Source organism: Neopsephotus bourkii, unplaced genomic scaffold (assembly GCF_033783945.1).
Source record: "Neopsephotus bourkii isolate Nb327-2 ecotype Australia unplaced genomic scaffold, CSIRO-AGI_Nbou_v1 NB_1287, whole genome shotgun sequence".
NCBI lineage: Eukaryota > Metazoa > Chordata > Aves > Psittaciformes > Psittacidae > Neopsephotus > Neopsephotus bourkii.
In genome coordinates this window covers 3409963-3429872 of record NW_026901771.1, presented here as the reverse complement: position 1 = coordinate 3429872, position 19910 = coordinate 3409963, and the positions used below count along the sequence as shown (strand labels likewise).

General features: G+C 42.2%; 1 protein-coding gene and 1 non-coding gene across 6 annotated transcripts; both read right to left on the bottom strand.

Moving 5' to 3' along the window:
• Positions 1–504: 504 nt before the first annotated feature.
• CASP2 (caspase 2) lies at positions 505–18671 on the bottom strand. Of its 5 annotated transcripts, none has more exons than XM_061365479.1 (10): positions 18423–18666; positions 14801–14968; positions 12173–12248; positions 10657–10751; positions 8921–9097; positions 7233–7361; positions 6401–6491; positions 2444–2593; positions 2243–2352; positions 505–1680 (listed from the first exon to the last, which is right to left on the bottom strand). In XM_061365479.1, the coding sequence occupies exons 1-10, from the start codon at positions 18552–18554 to the stop codon at positions 1546–1548; spliced, it is 1263 nt and encodes a 420-aa protein (XP_061221463.1). In that variant the 5' UTR covers positions 18555–18666; the 3' UTR covers positions 505–1545. The 5 variants fall into 5 exon arrangements, 4 of the variants coding, with proteins under 4 accessions (XP_061221463.1, XP_061221462.1, XP_061221465.1 ...); XM_061365481.1 differs by lacking the exon at positions 2243–2352 and adding an exon at positions 6225–6286 and having other exon boundaries at positions 1554–1680; positions 18423–18671; XR_009727253.1 differs by adding an exon at positions 6225–6286 and having other exon boundaries at positions 1642–1680; positions 2243–2593; positions 18423–18670.
• TRNAI-AAU (transfer RNA isoleucine (anticodon AAU)) lies at positions 4439–4512 on the bottom strand. The gene has a single exon. It is a non-coding gene; the product is annotated as a tRNA-Ile (tRNA).
• Positions 18672–19910: the final 1239 nt, after the last annotated feature.

Below are 19910 nucleotides of genomic sequence, written 5' to 3'. Positions count from 1 at the left end.
GTGTGTAAGGTTAAGTGCAAGATGCTGCACCTTTGTCAGCTGGAGGACACATAGCCTTCATCTGCCTCAGCAAAACAATAAAACAGTACATGCCTAGTTTTCCAGCCTCCCTCCATATCCCTTTCTGCTTCCTATTCATGACTCTCTCCTCAAAAAGTATTTTAAAAGCCACACTTAACATAAGTAAGGCAGAAACAATGCCAACTTGCTGCTACAAACCAGAGATCAAGACTCAGGTGAACGCAGACTGTAGTTCATATGCCGCCCGGTACATCCAGATTTAGGCTCTACCACAAAAAGAGCACAATGCCCACCTCCCACACTGCATCAAATGGGAGTAACTGCAAGAGACATGCATGAAGAGACCACATAGGAAATTTCCAAAAGTGATGGATTATGCCTTATTTCTTACTGAGGATTTGAAATGACACTTTGCAAACAGCATCAGCTAAACAACAGCTTCAAATGATCATGGCTGAAGAAAGAAAACACGTAACAGGGTAGTAACATGAAACTGTTCCCTTTCATTTCAAAGGGAAACAAACTGCAGTGATAAATAGTCCAAGTAACACGCTTAGACTGTAAAGAGCTGCCTTGAATACTTTTGTTAATTAAACAAAAGACGAAAGATCCTTTTGTACAAAGCTGTCAGGTTTCAGGGATCCAGTTGTACAGTGCAATTCATAGTCTCCTGAGAAGCTGGCGGATTGAACGCTCTGCCTGTTGTGACACACAGGTACAACGGTAAGCAAATTCCTCAAAAGCAATATTCCATGCAGTTGCTCACTTTTGGGACTAAGGGGAGCTAACCTAGAATTCCTAGATTCAGAACTATCTCTGGGGCAGTTTATGGAGGCTTATTTGTCTGTATGAGAAACCCTAGATCTCGACCTGTTTTGTTGATAACTTGGGATGTCTTGCATTTCTTCTGATTACTTGGCTACAGAAGGAATGTGCAAAACCAGGCTTTTAAGTTATCAAGATGATAGGAAAGTGTCAAGTACTGAAAACAATAACCTTCTATTTTAGAGAGGGGAAGAAGGCTCCTTCACAAGGGAGCCCTCTTCTAACATCCACAGGAGCTGACTGTCCTGCATGAAGAACCAGACAGAAAGTACTTAAAACTTTTAAAATACAAGCATAAAATAAGTAACATTTTATGAATAATTTTCCTTTCAGAAAGGCTTAACTTTTAAAAAACTGTATGAATAGTCTGTTTCCCTTTTCACATTCACTTTTCTTAGAAACGTCCTTAATGTCTCCTTCCAAAGGATGTTCCCACTTCTTCCCAGTTCCAGTGCTGATCCTCTTTCCATCAATTTCTATACTTATGGATTAAGTCAGGATATAAGAACTTTAAACCCTGAACTGAATCAGATTAGTGAGTTGCCAGATTATTTAAAGACATGAAGAATCAGACTGGCCAGATATAAACCATCACTCCCTGCTTGTGCATCTCATGCCACAGCCTGAAGAACGAAAGCGTAGACATCCATGCTCCAAGTCCAGCTTTGGCAGTACCTCCCTTGCACAGAGCTGGCAGGGTTATTTTCCTGGCAGATAACCAGGGAACAGGTAAAGGTCCTGGCAGAGCGTGCTGCAGTATTCTGACATTTCTTTGCAGCGGTGGAATTCTGTGCCTGGGGCATAACCTTCTCGTTGCTTGATGTGCCTGTTCACCTAGATGTGAGAACAAAACACCAGAAGGATTAAGACAAGGAAGAAAAACTTCATTGTTTTCTGTGCTGGTAGATTATTCTGTTTACCTTACTAAGTAGTCCCTTATGTATTGTCTTTCTAAATTATAAGGATAATGAACTTGGGTGCAGTTCCACAGCAGCTCAAGTTCCTCACACTGCTGTCTTCACTCCCTCTTATCCCCATTTTCTTATTCTTTACCTCATGTGATTGTGTGGTTATGTGGTGAGCCAGTTCAATGAATGAATCTACCAGAAAGAACAGCTATTTCTATAGAAGAAAAGTTAATCTTGGCAGATTAATTCTTCTCTTAAGTTCACATTGTGACTGCACAAGGAATGGACAGAGTCAAAGAAAAAGCATTTTTACTTTGGTTAAACTGCTGTGGAACTGCATATAAGTAAATAGGACAAAAAGCAATGATTTTGCTACAAATAAGGCAAGAACAATTGCTTTAATAGTAGATTAATCCTACCAATGTGAAGCACCGGAGGGCTCTTCAGATACAAGGTAAGTGTGGGAGAGGAAAGACACTCCTGCTCACCTTCACCAACATGTCAGCCACGTGAGTGTCTCGAGAGTCCTCTGCAAACACAGAGGTGAGAGCCTCAACATACCAGGATCCGCGCTTGGTGTTTCGCATGGCTGCAGTGCCTAAGAAGAAACTGTGTATGATGAAGTTTCTGGGGAACGCAGACACATAAAACCTCCTTCTGCCTTAACTATTAGGGTCTCTCTCCAGTACCTTTCAGACAAGCATATCCACAGATCATATCAGAGCATGTAGGCAGACGCAGCTTGAGATTTTCTTCCTTGTTTGCATCGCTCTCCTCACAGCCTGGGGAATCCGACCATTCTTTCCCATCTTGCTGATCCACTCCCCGGTCTGTCTCATCTGAGGGGGCAAATAAACAAAGAGGGAGTGGGACAGAAGGAAAAGAAAAGAAAAAGAAGGAATTATCCGTATTTACTGGAGGTAGTTTTCTTGTTTTTCCTTTGTTTGGAGCTCTGGTCATCAATGCCACAACTGCTGCCAAGCCAAAAGCTTTTACATGACTTTAAGTGGTTTTAGCTGTCCTCAAAATTCATCTGCAAGTTCTTCTGCACAAACTAATGTAGATACCATCAGCTGCTGAACCTAATGTGACTATTAGTCCACATGCTGATTATTTTTTTCTCCCCTCTCCTTTCCTATGCAGATCATGGGATAACTGGAAAGCAAAGCTCCTGACAGTTCTACTTCATGCATGGAAGAATTTGATACCTAGACTTAGAAGTTTCTATTTTCCACTTTTACCTACCTCAGAAATGTCCAAAAACATCTAGTCTAGTTTGCAATACTAATTACTTAGTGCAGAACTCAAGCAAGAGCTATGATTTTAGTTGCTAAGGTCTACCTTCAAGACATCAAGGAAACATGGACCAAACATCTCACCTAGTTCTAAATCCTGATTAAAATCAAGGCTTTCAAGATGTAACTTCTGCTTCAATCAAAAGCATAAATTGTGCAATAATAAAACGTGAAATAATTTCACCCCAAACTAGAGAGAGAACCCCAGTACATGGAGATTAGTTTAAAACCTGAAGAACATTTAATATCTTTTCCAGGATTCATTAGTATGTATTACGGCAAGTGTAGATATTCTCAATTGCTTGTTTACATGATGCAGTTCCCACTGTAATCTAGACTCACTGCTTAGTAGTAGTAGTAACTTTAATAGCCCAACTATGTTGTATGAAAAATAAAACTACATTTTACAGGTTTTTTATATAATTTTGCCTTTTGTTGTAAGATGAGAATCTATTATTCTACTTCCTAACAGTATGGGTCAGATTTTAGTTTTAGGACGCATAAGCGTTCACTTCCTCTCATGATGTCTCTAGGTTTTCGTTGCCAGATCGTGCCTAAGAAATGCATTTCGATTCCTAACCCGTTTACAGGCAGTGACATTGCTGGCATCTCATAACTATGGCACAGGAAATGGTCAGTTGGCAAGTCAGCAGTGTTGTTGTTTTCCTCCAAAATGAAAGCAGCAGTGGGAAGGGTCAATGATGGCAGACTGGGATTGTGGGACACACAGATACAGCCTATAACTAAGGCCCCACAGCTCAACATTTCATGATTGCTTCCATCAAGTTCCTTCATCTCTTTAAGGAAGTAATGCAAGTTTTTCCATTTTGAACTACACTTTTTAAATGTATTTTATCACACATCTCCAAATGCTTTTCGTTCTTCCTAAAAATCCCATATACTGTTCACAGTGCATGTTATTTCAAATAAGACTCAATTTTACAATCAAGCTGTATTATTATCACTGTCATAATCCCATAATATAGTCAAAACCTTTTTGATTAAAGCTTCTGAATTAGATGTCTTCCTCATGCATTTGTCTTCAAATACCATTCCAGTCAACTTACTAATGTAATTAAAAAGTATAAAGCATTGGGTTAGATATTCTTCTGCATACTCAACCTCCAGTACGTATCAATGGTAACTGTCACCCAGATTGAACCAGCCTGTTTAAATTTTACTCAAGGTCCCAGATAGCTGTTTTCCCAATTGATCTAAATACAGACGAACCATCTTTTTGTCACTATTTAGAATCACAGAATAGTTAGGGTTGGAAAGGACCTTAAGATCATCCAGTTCCAACCCCCCTGCCATGGGCAGGGACACCTCCCACTAAACCATGTCACCCAGAGCTCTGTCCAACCTGGCCTTGAACACTGCCAGAAAAAGTGGCCCGTACAGGGATCAAACCCGCGACCTTGGCGTTATTAGCACCACGCTCTAACCAACTGAGCTAACCGGCCTGCTGACACTTCTTGCTTTTCTGGATCAGCTCCTACATTAAACACAGATGTTAAGCATATACAGTGTCTCATTTGATGTCATAGTGAAATGTGACAATTTGTCCTTTCCCATTCCTTTCTGTCACTGCTGGGTTTTGATCCATGACTGTAGGTGAACTATTCAATTCTTTATGAGATTTCTGCCAAAGGCCTTTTGGAAATTACGTAGGCTGTAACAACTCTTCTTCATCTACAGTTTTTAATGTGTCATTAATAGAAGATAGGTAAGGCCTATTACACAAACTTAGGGGAAAAAGAATAACCTATGCATTTTGCATTCAGTTTCAACTGGTTCCAGCTAACTTGCATGGCACACAGGGACAAAGTGCTAATCTAAAGTTGCCCACACTATATATCTGAATTCTGCTATTGAAAAAAAAATTCTTTTGGTAGTCTAACCTTTGAATGCTAACATTCAAAGGATAACAAAAGGACACACATTCCTGTTTTGTTACTTTGTAATTAGCTTTCCCCTGCAGCTATTAATCAAGATTTAAGAGAGGTTTTTTAATTGAAGAAAGGTTTTCCCTTTCAGTCGCTCAAGTCTCAACCCTTTGCCTATGGCAGTATCCCAGTTCTACAGCATTTTGCATAAAGAGCTCCAACTACAACTGAAAACCTTCTGGGTATAGGAAGGCCAAGTCTGATTTGCCAACGTTGACAGACCCATTATTATAAGATTATGGTCAAATAAACCTGATCAACTTATTAGGTCAGCTACAAATTCTGGCTTAGTACACCTATCTCCACAACGTTATGAGTCTGCATATTCAAAAAATCTATATTCAATTCATACTGTAAATGTGCACATTATAATATTCCCAAATGCTCAGCTGAATTGATTATTTTTGATTGTAAAAATACTTCATGTAGACTTCAGGTTTTTCTCTGCATGGGGAGTAAACGCAAGTAAATAACAGGCAAAAGAAACATCCATCTGGCAAGAGAAGAAACTACAGAGCAACTCTGCTAAGAGTGAAAAAGAAGGGAGACAATTCCAAGGAACAAGGAAAAATAAAAGGGAAAAGCATACACGCTAGCAAGAACTTCTCTCTTACAAGATAAAAAGCAAAGCTTTCTAAGACAGAACTCCTCTTCAGAGTATCTGCAGTTTCAGAGTGACCTCAAAAAATCCAAACAGTTTAAGGACAAATTGGGTCATCAGCAAATCTGAAAACTAGTTCATTACAGACGTGTTCAGATACAAAAGGAGGGAAAACAAATAGCAGAACTGAAGAAAATGCAAACTGAAAGAGTGGAAAAAGAACAAGTCTGTGAGAATCAAGAACTATCATGCACAATAGTTTGGTAAGAATTCTACAGCAGTATGTGGAAAAGGGTCCAAAGCATCTGGAGGTTGAAAACAGGACAGGATAAAGGAAAAGAAAAAACCCACACATTTGGAGCCAACTGATAGCTCAATAGATGACAAAACAAGAGACACAACGCATCCAGGATCAAGAGACAGGACCTCAGACAACACTCCAGTGTTAGTGTACCACTCCATGCTGTGCTGCAATTTGATGTACCATATGCCCCACTCCCCCTACTGCAGGCATAGCAAGAGAAAGCCTCAATATATGAGTTGGGATATAATAGAGCTTTGTATCACTAAAGTGCTCTGGGGTCTGCAAGTCAATGCACACACCTCATGCAGAGCAAAAGACACTTACAGAGCAACAGATGCAGTGGCAGCAGCAGGGCAGAGGGAGGTGAATATGGGTCCCACTTACACCTGAGAGAAGCAAAGAGGAAAGTTGACAGCAAGTTGAATGTGAGGGTGTGTACGTGTGTAAAATGAGCCTTAATGGCATGCCAAATACATGGCTTTTAGTATTTAGGAACTCACCTCCCCGGCACGCCTGAATAAAGAACATTTTGGGCTTATTCTGGAGATTTGGACAGTTTGCATTATCAAAAAGCCGGAAGGCCTCCTGCAACTGAAAGAAGAGATGATAAATATTACTCACTGCAGCCTTTTGTGAGCCAAACCCAGTCTCATTCTGCTTCCATGTATTTATAGAATCATAGAATAGTTAGGGTTGGAAAGGACCTTAAGATCATCCACTTCCAACCCCCTGCCATGGGCAGGGACACCTCACACTAAACCATGTTACCCCAGGCTCTGTCCAACCTGGCCTTGAACACTGCCAGGGATGGAGCATTCACAACCTCCCTGGGCAACCCATTCCAGCACCTCACCACCCTCACAGTAAAGAACTTCTTCCATATATTCAATCTAAATTTCCCCTGCTTAAGTTTTAACCCCTTACCCCTTGTCCTACCACTACAGTCCCTAATGAAGAGTTCCTCCCCAGCATCCTTATAGGCCCCCTTCAGACACCGATCATTTCTGTTATTACCTCTTGATATTTTCTCCTTTATCTCCAAACTCATCACATAACAACTTTCCACCCTTCCCCCAAGCTCTACTAGTTTGAGTTCATGCACTCTATGTAATACTTGTACAAAGAGAGAATAGAGTAACTTCCCTTCTATGCCACTCTTTATCTTACAGACCTCTCATAGACAGCCCCTTGTACTTTTTCTCCTGCAAGCCCTCCTTTCTAAAACAGAGAATCCTCAGTCTCTCATCGTTTCCATTTTGGTTTTCTTATCTCTTTCCATTGTTACTTTCCAAGAGATAACCTGCAACAACATAGCAGGACACAGCAATATACCTGCAGTAGTTTGCCATCACTGCCATAAACCCCACCCTCCACACCGTGGGAAAGCAAAGCTACAATGCAGGAATCCACATCCCGATGATCTGGCATCTTAGAGAATCTCTCCAATGCATTCTGCATCTCCTGGAAGTGAAAGAAAACAAAAACGTTTGATGCTTTCCAGACTTGCACAGGGAAGTGGGACAATATACAGGGAGAAACACAAGCAGTAACAGAATCACAGACTGGTTTGTGTTGGAAGGGGCCTTAAAGCTCATCCAGTTCGACCCCCTGTCATGGGCAGGGACACCTTCCACTACACAAGGTTGCTCCAAGCCCTGTCCAACCTGGCCTTGCAGACACAGCTTCTCTGTGCCACCGCCTCACCACCCTATCTAAAATCTAAATCTACCTTCTGTCAGGTTAAAACATTCCCCTTGTCCTATTTCTACTTTATAAGTAGTCCCTCTCCAGGTTTAGGTACTGGAAGCTGCTCTAAGGTCTCCCCAGAGCCTTCTCCTTTCCAGACTGAACAACCCCAGCTCTCTCAGCCTGTCTTCATAGGAGAGATGTTCCAGCCCTCTGATCATCTTTGTGGCTCTCCTCTGGACCCACTTCAACAGATCCAGTCCTGTCCCCCTCTTAGGAAATAAACCCTATGTACATCAAATTTAAAGGGCGAAAGATGTGTTCCATAAAGCAGCAAAATGTTCTTCTGTGTAATATTCAGTCCTAAGGATAACACTGTGAAGTTGGAATCACTCAGGCCAATAGGGGGATGCAGTAAGTATCCAAGTTGGTATATATGCATTCAACATAAGAGAAACCAACTTATATTTTCATACAGGTTTTACACCGAGTCTGGCTAGGATACTGGAGCAACTTAGCAGATACATATTCCAGTATTTCAGGCATTCAAACACTAGTGATCAGAACACAACAACAACTAAAAGTGGAAAGCTTTAGGAACTCTGACAACATGGCAGGCGCAATGTAATACTGCGAAAGATGCCTTCGTGAATAAAAGCACACTTTAACAGGTTCTGTAACACTTGGTTTCATAGGGACTTAAAAGGACTAAGAATGAATGAGGTTGAAGAAGGCAGCAATTGCATTCCTAGGGAAAGAGAGTGGTTTGATTCAGTCAGTCACGGAATATTACCAATTTTCCTAACCAAAGCACAGCCACTTCTCTAACAAAATGAAGACTGAGTGGAACTTAACCGCATAGATACTGGAAGACTGGTAAATGGGATGGCAGTTGACTCCATCAGTGAAAGGACATGAAAACACCACTTACACTTTCAAACACTAGGTGAAATCTCTGCAAAGCTTAACCTTTAGGATAGCAGAACACTGGAGAAGTCTACCTAGAGTAAACTGGAGACTTTATTCATTTGTGGCTTTAATAGACATGTCAGATGCAGTAGAGAAATTTTTGCCCTTTGCATCAGACTGGAGTAGTACATCCTTTCTGGTCATACTTTCCATCCTAAGTCCTCTGCCTTCCAAACTTCTTCATATTTGTCAGCATGCAAAAGCAGACATCATCCCATTTAGTCTTATTTTGTATTCGTAAGTGACCATTCACATCTTCCTGTTCGAGCTTTATTATACCAAAGGGAACCTCTTAGGAAGTTTACATAATAGCTACAAACTCTTATCCATACTGGTTGCAAAGTACTGGGATCCACCCACTTTACCTGTGCAGTCTGATCATGGAAGACAGTCACTTGGTACCCAAGATGCTTGAAAAGCATCTCCAGTGAAGTACAGTCCACATCTCCCCCTGCACGATACTCCAAGTCCTTCTCACTGCTGAAATGGACATTGCTGAGAATAAGTGCTAAGCCTCGGGGCTCTGATATCAGTTTATACGCCTGCAAAGAAGATGTAAGATTTGTAAATTCTGACTACATAAGGAAAGTGTTAGAGCAGAACAGCAATCCCTACATACCAACTTGATCCGTAGGATTTCTGGATTGTGGAAGCACAAAAGTAGCAGAGGTCAAATTTCTGAGGTTTCTGTTTAGGCTGGGTTTTTTTCTCTGCATGTGGGGGGGTTTTTTGGTGTTTCTTTTGTTTGCCTGTGGTTTTTTGTTGTTTTATAAAAAACCAAAACCACAACAACTGTTTGTATTGCAAAGGGTCCCAAAGACAACTGTAGTTGCAAGTCTCCACAACTGCTGATCCCACAACACCACTATGAAGATGTGATACTAGCTTGCCTTATTTCTCAAAGAAGCACACAGCATTTCACACTGTGAACTGAGCCTTGCTAACTCTTTTCCCTTTTCCCACCCTCACTCCTGCACAGCCCTGTGTATTTCTGACATCCTCATGTTGCCTTAGAACAACACAATGTAAAATTTAATGAACATTTGCTAACTGCTGCTGAGAGCAGACACAGATGTAAAATAGTACATGAGTGCAATTCTAACAGCAAGGAACTGTCAATCACTGATAAGTTATATAGCAGGTTAAAAGGGAAAGAACTAACTTAAGTTAGTTAAAAGGGAAAGAACTAACTTAAGTTCTTCTTAAGTTCTAAGTCTGTTCAAATTAAGTTCCCTCTCTGCCCCCTCCCACTCTAACAAGAAGTCTGTTACTAACACTTGTGCAAATTGAAAGTGAAATTTAATACCAAAGGGGCATATCAAATTAGGTGCATCCAGGCACAGCTGTAAAAGGACCCAAGTCAATAGTAAAAAACCCAAAACCAATCTGCTTTGCTGCAGATAGAGCCTGTGAGAGAAGTGTTAAGTGTCAGCACATTGTGTAACCTAGCGAAGGGTCTGCCCCATTACACAAAATGATTGCTTTTTCCCTTAATCTTTAATTATCTTTTTTTTCCCTTAATCCCACCACAATTTATGCTTAACAAATAGAATAAATAAAAACTCATTAGGCTTCCTACATAACTTCTAAGACTGCAGATTAGAAATTCAGGCTGTTCTAGTCAGCACCTAATCCTAATCTCATTCTTGAGACTAAAGACAGACTCTTCACGGTACAGCTGGCAACTAAACTAGCCAAAACTGCGACTACTAGTTGAAGCACAGTTCTAGTATCTTATAGTCATTTGCAAGGTGTGTCATCACACAGGAGATGAGGATGCAAGCAAATATATATGAGACAATAAGACTGACAGCTTACACAGAGCAACAGAATAGAAGGCATTTCACAAAGTTCTTCAAGAACAAAAACCAGAGGCAGAGATCTGTACAGAGTTACAGAACTTCTTGACACTTGTAAATTAGAACTACACCAAGTCAAACAGAACCGATTCACACCTTTCAGTGGCACAAACAGCACAACACTGGTCTGCAACCCAATGAAGCAAGCATTTAGACTCAGTTTTAAGTCACAAACATTCAGCCGATACATCCACACACCTCACGTCTTTCATATCTCAAGATCTTCTCTCTCAACTACTTACCAAGTGCTGATGATCATGATAAAATTTGGGAGTGCAGTACTTCACCTGAGGAATCGGGGGACCATCTCCATTATCCAAGGAATGTTCCATTGGTTCTGTGCAAAACAAACATATCAATAACAATAACAAACTCCAACTACAAAGCCTCTGCAGCAACTTGCAAATTCTCATCTATGTGGTCTTAGACATATTCCTGTATTTATAATACTCATACATCTAAAAATTCTGTTTGAGCAGGGACTTCAGATACACAATGAAACACAGCAGGGAGAAAAGACCCCAAATGTCCTGGAATAGTATACTTATTTTTTATAGTTTTAACTGGCAACTCTTTTTTGTCTGGTATGTGGGTTAGCCTCATCTAAGGCCTAGCAAATTTGGTTCCAGAGTATGAAAACATAATTCTCATCTAAAAATAGAGCTTTGAGCTTTCTGTTACTTTGCACAGTATGTTATTTCTCTGACAGACAAACCACTACTAGAAAGAATCAACTAGAATAGTGATTTTCCTTTCATAAAAGACCTCCCTTACTGGATACAATGACTTCTTTTTTGATGAAAGCATGTATAAGTGATCTAACTGCCATAAAGTGCAATGCCTTTTCCTGTTTACCCGCCTCTGAACAACCCTTTCCTCTGGATAACAGCAGATAGTGGGAATGATAATCAACTACCTGCCACTTGCAGACAAAACACTCACTCCCCTGTCCAGAAGAAACAGATGACATTCACAATCTTCTCTGAAATCCTTTTACAACCTTTTACATAGCTTTCCTAGTTAGTGGACCTATGCTCTAAAAAACAAAAACAATCCAACTTTTGCACCTAAATAAAATAGAAAATAATTAGAAAAAAAATAATTAAAGCAAGGCCTTCAAAATTTGGAGACTTGTTCTTTAACATCAGAGAGAGCTCCTAGTAATGAGCATATAGTTAAAGCTGTGGCTAGGGAACATGAATACTCCAGGCATTACAAGGGGCAACATAAAAACTAGCAAAGAGATTCATTCCAACAACTAGTTCCCTAATCCAAGTCACAGATTCTTGCTAAAGAAAAGCTGATTTGCTACACTCAACAAAAGCTACAGAAATCTATATTGGGCCCATGTAACATATGCAAGGCCTTGTACTGAAACTTATTTGTCAAGAAGGAGTCTAAGTTAAGGAGTACTGCCCAAAACTGGGATCTTTTCACAGTTCTATTTCAATTAAACTTTATTATAAACGTTAAACAAAAAATCTTCCAAAATCTAAAATTTTACTCACATGTACTATTTGAGCAACAAAATTTCCTGTAAGAATAAGGGGAGCTGATTAGAAACTGCTTCGGTTCTCTCTTCCAATATGCCATTTCATTTTTTACCCTAATTCTGCCTCCTGCATCTGATCACAATATAGCCAGTTCACTGCCAAGTTTGCATTCCTGGGCTGAACAAAGTGGTGGGAAGCTTATTTCTAGAGCTAAATTAACAGAGTATTATGAAACCAAGCAGATAGCAAGTCAAGCACAACTCACCTATCCAGCGCACTCTCTTTGAATTACATGACTCATTGATAGGGATTGGAAGATTTGATCCATAATGGTGTTCAAGCTACGAAACATTCAATAAATCCATGAAAAGAGTTGCATGAAACAGCTGTATCTGCAATACAAGACTGCAGGTATCATGAACACAGACACGCATTTACGTACACATATACATCACTTAAAAAATATGATGGCTCACACCAAATGAAACATCACAAGAAGACAGCAACAGCATTTTATGTCAATTCAAAGTTTCTTCCCTTCTTTGCTCATCTCTACTCCTACCCAAGTTCCCAGTTTGAAAACCTTAACACTGTCATTATATCCTCCTCATTTCTGCCAAAAATGTATTTGTCCAGTGATTTCTATCTTTCTGTTTGCTTTCAAGGTTTCATTTTCATAGCAAACAACTGCGAGAAGTTTCACGATCACTTGCCCTTGTTCTCGTGGGGGACTTCAGCCTACCAGATGTCTGCTGGAAGTACACCAAAGCAGAGAAGAAACAGTCCAGGAGGTTCCTAGAGCTTCCTAACCTAGCTGGTGAGTGAGCCAACTAGGGGAGATGCCTGCCTAGATTTGCTGTTGGCAAACAGAGAAGGACAGTGGATGATGTGATGGTTGAGGCCCTCTTGGGCAAAGCCATCACAAAATGAGTGAATTTTCCTTGGAGAAGTCAGGAAGAAGGTCAGCAAAGTGTCCACCTTAAGCTTCTGGAGGGCTGACTTTGGCCTTTTCGGGATGCTGGCTGGCAGAATTCCTCAGGAAACATTACTGAAGGACAAAGGGGTCCAGGAAGGCTGGATGCTCTTCAAGAATGAAATCCTTAAGGTGCAGGAACAGGTGGTCCCTTTGTCCTGAAAAATCAGCCCAGCAGGAAGAGACCAGCCTGGCTGAACAGGCAGATAGTGCTGGAACTCCGGAAAAACAAGGGAATCTATCACCTGTGGAAGAAGGGACTGTCACCTCATGAGCAGTACAAGGATGTTGTTAGGTTATGGAAAGAGAAAGTCAGAAACACAGAGACAGAACTAAATCTGGCCACTGCCATCAAAGATAATAAAAAGTACTTTTACAAATATATTAGCAATAAAAGGAGGACCAAGGAGAACTGCCATCCTTTGCTGGACACAAGGGGTAACCTAGTGGTACTTAACGCTGACTTTGCCTCAGTCTTTAATGGCCACACCAGCCATTCAAGGGTACCCGGTACCCTAAGCTGGATGGCAGAGATCGGGAGTTGACTGAAGTTCCCATAATTCAGGAAGAAATGGTTAGAGACCTCCTGCTCCACTTAGACATATACAAGTCTATGGGACCTGATGGGTTCCACCAAAGAGTGCTGAAGATGATGGCAGAGGGGCTCACTAAACCACTCTCCATCATCTATCAGCGGTCCTAGTGCAGTGGGCAGGTCCCAAGGGAATGGAGGTTGGCCAACGTGACATCTCTATACAAAAAGAACAGGAAGAAAGACCCTGGAAACTACAGGCCTGTCAGCCTGAGCTCAGTGCCAGGAAAAGTCACGGAGCAGATGATCCCAAGATCATAAAGCATGTGCAGGAAAACAGAGGGATCAGTCAGGTGGGAGTGATGATCTGCCGAAGGACAAAAAAGCTCTGCAGTGGGATCTGGACAGGCTGGATCAATGGGTTGTGGAGAATGGTATGTGGTTCAACAGGCAAAGTGCTGGGTCCAGCACCTGGGCCACAACAACCCCACGGAATGCTCCAGGCTTGGAAAAGAGTGGCTGGAAACTGCTCATGGAAAAGGACCTGGGGGTGCTGCCTGACAGAGCTGAATGTGAACAGCTTGTGCTCAGGCAGCCAACAGCATCCTGGACTAGATCAGAAATAGTGTGTCCAGCAGGGGCAAGGAAGTGATCATCCCCCTGTACTCAGCTCTGGTTAGGCTTCCCCTCGAATCCTGTGTTCAGCTCTGGACCCCTCACTACAAGAGGGACACTGAGGTGCTGCAAGCAGGTCCAGAGAAGTGCAGTGGAACTAGTAAAAGGCCTGGAGCACAAGTGTGATGAGGAACAACTGAGAGACCTGTGGGGTTTAGTCTGCAGAATAGAAGGCTCAAGATGTCCTTATCAATGTGTATGAATACCTCGAAGGGGGGTATACAAAAGACAGAGCCAGATGTTTTTCAGCGGTGCCCAGGGACAGGACAAGAGACAATGGGCACAAGCTGGAACACAGGTTTCCTCTGAACATCAGGAAACAGGTTTTTTTACTATGAGGGTGATGAACACTGGAGCAGGTTGCACAGAGAGGTTGTGGAGTTTCCAACCTCGGAGATACTCAAAAGCCACGTGGGCATAGCCCTGGGGAACCTGTTCAAGGTGATGCTACCTGAGCAGGAGACTTGGACCAGGTGATTTCCAAAGATCCCTTCCAATCTCTGCCATCTTGTGACACTGCATGAAACTCTCTTCTTCCCAAATTCCCTCCCCTCTGCTTTCACTATGTACTATAAGCTTCAGTTTGCAACAAAACCCCATCCTGACCTTTGTAAACAACCTTTTTTTTTCCCCATTTGAAAAAATTATCACTTTGCACCGAAACCCAATCTGAAATGCAGTCCGCCCGTCTCATTTTTTAAGAACTGCTGTACCCTTGCAATCCCTTGGCTCAGACTGGATGTTGTCTTCAAGATTATCGCCTCCAGATGCTGCTGTTTGGTTTCTCGTAGAGCTTCACAGAATGCTGAGAATGCATTAGGACCTCTCTTGGGCAGCAAGTTGAGGAATTCCACATTTTGGCTGAAACTCCCAGGCTTGGCCTAGATCCAGAGAAAAAAAATGCACACTCTACTACGTTAATTTATGACTAGTAGCATTTGGTTTTGTATCAACTATATCCCTTAACTTCAGTATTCTCCTGTCCTTTCCGTTATTAATCAAACTTCTTTCTATAAATCAGTCTCCATTTGCTACAGTAAACAAACCACTTTCTTTCAGCCTTCTCATAAATGGCCTCTTCCCCTTGACAACACAACTACCTTTTCATATTCTAATGGGAACCTCAACTTTCAGAGCACTGTTGACTAGGAGTATGTACAGTAATAACTCACCTGTGCCTTTGCAGAAGTATGAAAATACTTGGCCCTTTCTCCTGGTAACACTTCTTCATTAGTCCACAGAAGATAACCAGCTCCATATATTGTATCTTGCTGTAAGCCCACTGAATTTTATTTTACCTAATGAAGTAAATTAACAGCTGATATTCTAAAGTACCTATTAATTACTTCTTCCTTTCTAGCAGGCCTGCAGCTCTTTATATTGCACTTAGGAACATTAATCATCTTACTTTTTATGTCTTCACAGTCTATGACTTTAAGCCATAAATCATAATTAAGAACACAAGTTGACCTCAAGAACTGGATCTTAAGTTTTACTGAAAAGTTAAGAAATTTCCATGATGTTTAGATTCTGCACTTTGTAGGTACAGTAGTCAGCTTTTGGCAGACTTATTCCTGACTCACAGGATCACAGAAATATAGAATGGCTTGGGTTAGAAGGGACCTTAAAGCTCATCCAGTTCCAACCCCCTGCCACGGGCAGGGACAGCTTCCACTCACCCAGGTTGCACTAAGCCTTGGCCTTGAACCCTGCCAGGGATGGGGCATGTTTACTTAAATATCAAAATAATGAAATACAGCACCTTTTGTATTTAAGGAAGCAGTAAGGTATCTCCTTATGAAACTTCCACATCCACTTCAGGTTATACTAAACAATAGTCAGCAAACATTCAGAAGTGAAACATATTTCTTTATTCTTTCTTCAAAGTGTATATAATTGAAAAGAAAATCAGATTTTTAGTATCTTTCTGAATAACCTAATTTAAATTCATGCCTCTAAGTTCCTACCCTCTCTCCCCATTTTGGACATCAAAGGAACCTACTCCTATTTATTAGCTCTTCTTCAGTATACACGTACGAACTCTTTACCTTTTATATTCCTTGTGAGCTCTTCATCCTGCAAAACTACCTTTGTCTTCAGTGACTCTTTCTGCACTATCCTCCCCTCTCACCTTTTTCTTACACGTGGTAAAATTTCAGTACTGGTTTAGCACCTCACACTTGAAGAAATTTCATCCTTCCTTCATCTCCCTGAGCTCCTTGGTTTATTTCACTTTCCTTAGATTACAAAAGTTTATTTAAGTGAATCTGCCTTATTTCCAGAATCATTCTGTTTATTCTTCTGCTAAGTTTAAATCAAACCAAAAGGACCAGTATAACTGTTTTTAAGACAAGATGATTTAAAACATATTTATCCAGATCTTAATGATTTCCTAAGTTCTTGGGGAAGCAGCAGGCTATACAGAACCAGTCAGCTAGAATATCCAGGAAAATCTATATCAGCCAATGTGGCATTGTCTCCTCCTATTTCCAGTAAGGTACCTGATGATTAGCATCACAATACATTTTCAAGAACAGGTTACCAAAAGGCACTCCCAAGACTTTTGCTCACATTTCAGCCAGGGTGGAGGACTACTACAGATTCACAGACCTACTACAGAAAAATGAAAAGCAACACAAAGTGGTTTTGACCCAAGTAATCTTTTTTTTCAAATGCACACTCCTTTTTATCTGTAGCACTGTTATTAGCACGTTCCCTTCATTTCTATCCTTATTTCACAGTACTACTGTTCCAGTTGTCAGTGCTTTCCTTCTTCCCCACTGCATTTCTGTTCTCATTGCAATGTCCAGATTCATACACTGCAACAGTAGTTCAAGTCACTTTGTTCTCTTGCTCAATCTGCTACTGCTATTTATATATATTTAAGCTCTTAGTTATGTGTGTAGGTTATATTAGGCATATTTTTTTCCACTAAGCTATTGCTATTTACCTGACTTATCCACGGTAATACCTTTCTCCTTATTGATAATCCATTACTAAGTATTGTTGCATCTCCTTTTATGTAATTACACCTGAAGGGGAAGATTCCTCTAGTCTGCTTCCCCTGTGTCAGCAGCATTTTGCCGAAAAGACTCTTTTCTCTGGCATTATCCCACCTGTGAGAGGGCTCTTTTTTTTCTTTTCCTTTTTCTCCTTTTCTTTTCCTCCCCTTTGTCCCCCTTCAGTAACTAACTGCAGGCCAGCGACTGAACATCCTTACTAACCACCCATACTTCAGCATAACTTGTGTTATAAGCACAAATCCAAAACATAACCCCATACTAGCTATTAGGAAGAAATTAACTCTACCCCAGCCAAAACCAGTACAAACAGTTGATTCATTCTCTGGCTTTTCACTGTCTTGCTGCACCTTTGTCCTCCTTCATTAGGGATCTGACCTATTTCAGGTGAGACTGCCTGCATCTCCCAGTTACTTGGCACAGGTGCCCCTAACAGGTCCCATGAGTAATTTCACATTATGTGACACATGTGAGTCAGAAGTCATCACAAAGTTATTTCTTCATTACTTTTAAAAACCTTATCAGCCTAAGGTTCACACAGTCTGCAGCAGTGCTCAGAAATAGCTCAGAATTCTGGTTTTCAGCATGTTTTTATGACAGGACCATCAATCCTACTAAGGGACTAAAAAGTGCCTCAATTACTTATTTGAGTCCTGAGATGCACCTGACATACACTTTCAGTCACTTCCTTTCCAGGCTGCTTTCTCTTTGAAGAATTTTACCTTCATCCTGCACACTCTTCAGTGCATTACCAAGCCTCTGGGAGCAATCCCAAGATAATTCCAGTGACTTCATAGTACCAACTACACAGGATAAGTTAATAAAAGTGTATGGACAGCATTCACTATGTGAGAGTGAGGGTGCTGGATCACGTAAAGTTCTTCATGCAGTTAAGGAAAACACAGATAAAATACAAATCCTTTAAGTGGCAGGTGACACAATAAGCTTACAATATATTAATTTACTTATTTTCACAGTATTCTTGGGGAAACAGGTGTTATTTCTACTTCTACATACAGAGGCACAAAATGACAACAAAGGACTGGAAGATAACCACGGAACTCACAAAGCACAGTCTGCTGCAACTGCAGCATGCAAGCCAACGATTTAGTAAGCCCCAGTCAAAATCAGTATCGCAAAGAGCGGCTTACAGTTCTCCCGTGCGTTGCAAGCAAAACCCACATGCTTTGCACGTTCCACACATGTAATCACATTAAAATATGCAGTTTATCACGCTGCCACTGCCAGGAAGGGCACTGAGCTTAACTAGAACTTAGGGTTAAGACTCGGGAGTAATCGAGTACAACCTGCATACCTGTATCATTTCCACCATCTCTGCGGTGATGATGTCTTTCTCTATCATATGCTCCATCAACTCACTTAAAAGCAGCTGCTTTGCCAGCATCACCCGGTTCTTCTTTAGCGCTTCCTGGTGACACCGCTGCATGCCGCACGCTTCCCTAGCAGGAGAGGTGACACCTAAGCGCAACTCAACTGTACGAGCCTCCCTTTCTTTCCGCTCAGGAGGAAGCGGACGGACCCCGCGGCCAGCCGCCGCCTGACAACGGCCGGAAGCGGCCTGCACCACCCGCGCCGTCCCCGGCTCCCAAACCCGCACGGACGGAAGCAGGAGCAGGGCTCTGCGCGCCCCCCGGGCCCGGCTCCCCCCGAGCGGTTCGCATCCATCGCCCCCCGGCACTCACCCCTCCCCGACGGCCACGGCGACTCGGACCGCGCTGCCTCCGCTCAGTCACGTGGCCGAGGCAAGGGCTCCCCGCCACAGGACGAGCGTCAGGCGTCACCGGCGGATGTGCGCATGCGCGGCGCGCCTTGCCCCGATGGGGTTCGTGTCTGTTCGTGCCTGGGCTCGGGCGTGGTGGGTGCGGTGTGTGATGGTGGAGGTCGTCTGATTCTTAAAGGGGCTACGGGAAAGCTGGAGAGGGGCTTTGGATAGGGCTGCAGGGAAAGGGCAAGGGGAATGGCTTTAACCTGCTAGAGGGGAGATTGAGCTGAGCTCTTAGGCAGAAGCTCTTCCCTGTGAGGGTGCTGAGGTGCTGGCACAGGGTGCCCAGAGAAGCTGTGGCTGCCCCATCCCTGGCAGTGTTCAAGGCCAGGTTGGACACAGGGGCTTGGAGCAACCTGCTCTAGTGGAAGGTGTCCTTGCCTGTGGCAGAGGTTGGAACTGGATGAGCTTTAAGGTCCCTTCAACCCAAACCAGTCTGGGATTCTACGACCTGGAGGCCAGAGTCATAGCAGAGGGGATTAGTCTTGCACATCAGAGTAATGGGAGGGGTTCTGTGTGTGGGTAGAATAATAGGTATGCAGCTTTCCTTGCAAACAGACCAGTTCTGTGGTTGGCTTTTTGTTGGGATTTTTTGTTGGACTTCTGTTCCAGATTTTCCGTTATGTCTCTTGTTAACACGCATTTCAGGTGAAATCAGATGAAATTGATGCAATCACAGAATAGTTAGGTTTGGAAAGGACCTTAAGATCATCAAGTTCCAACGCCCTTGCCATGGGCAGGGACACCTCACACTAAACCATGTCACCCAAGGTTCTGTCCAACCTGGCCTTGAACACTGCCAGGGATGGAGCATTCACAACTTCCCTGGGCAACCCATTCCAGTGCTTCACCACCCTAACAGGAAAGAATTTCCTCCTTATATCCAATCTAAACTTCCCTTGTTTAAGTTTTAACCCATTACCCCTTGTCCTATCACTACAGTCCCTAATGAAGAGTCCATCCCCAGCATCCCTATAGGCCCCCTTCAGATACTGGAAGGCTGCCATGAGGTCTCCACGC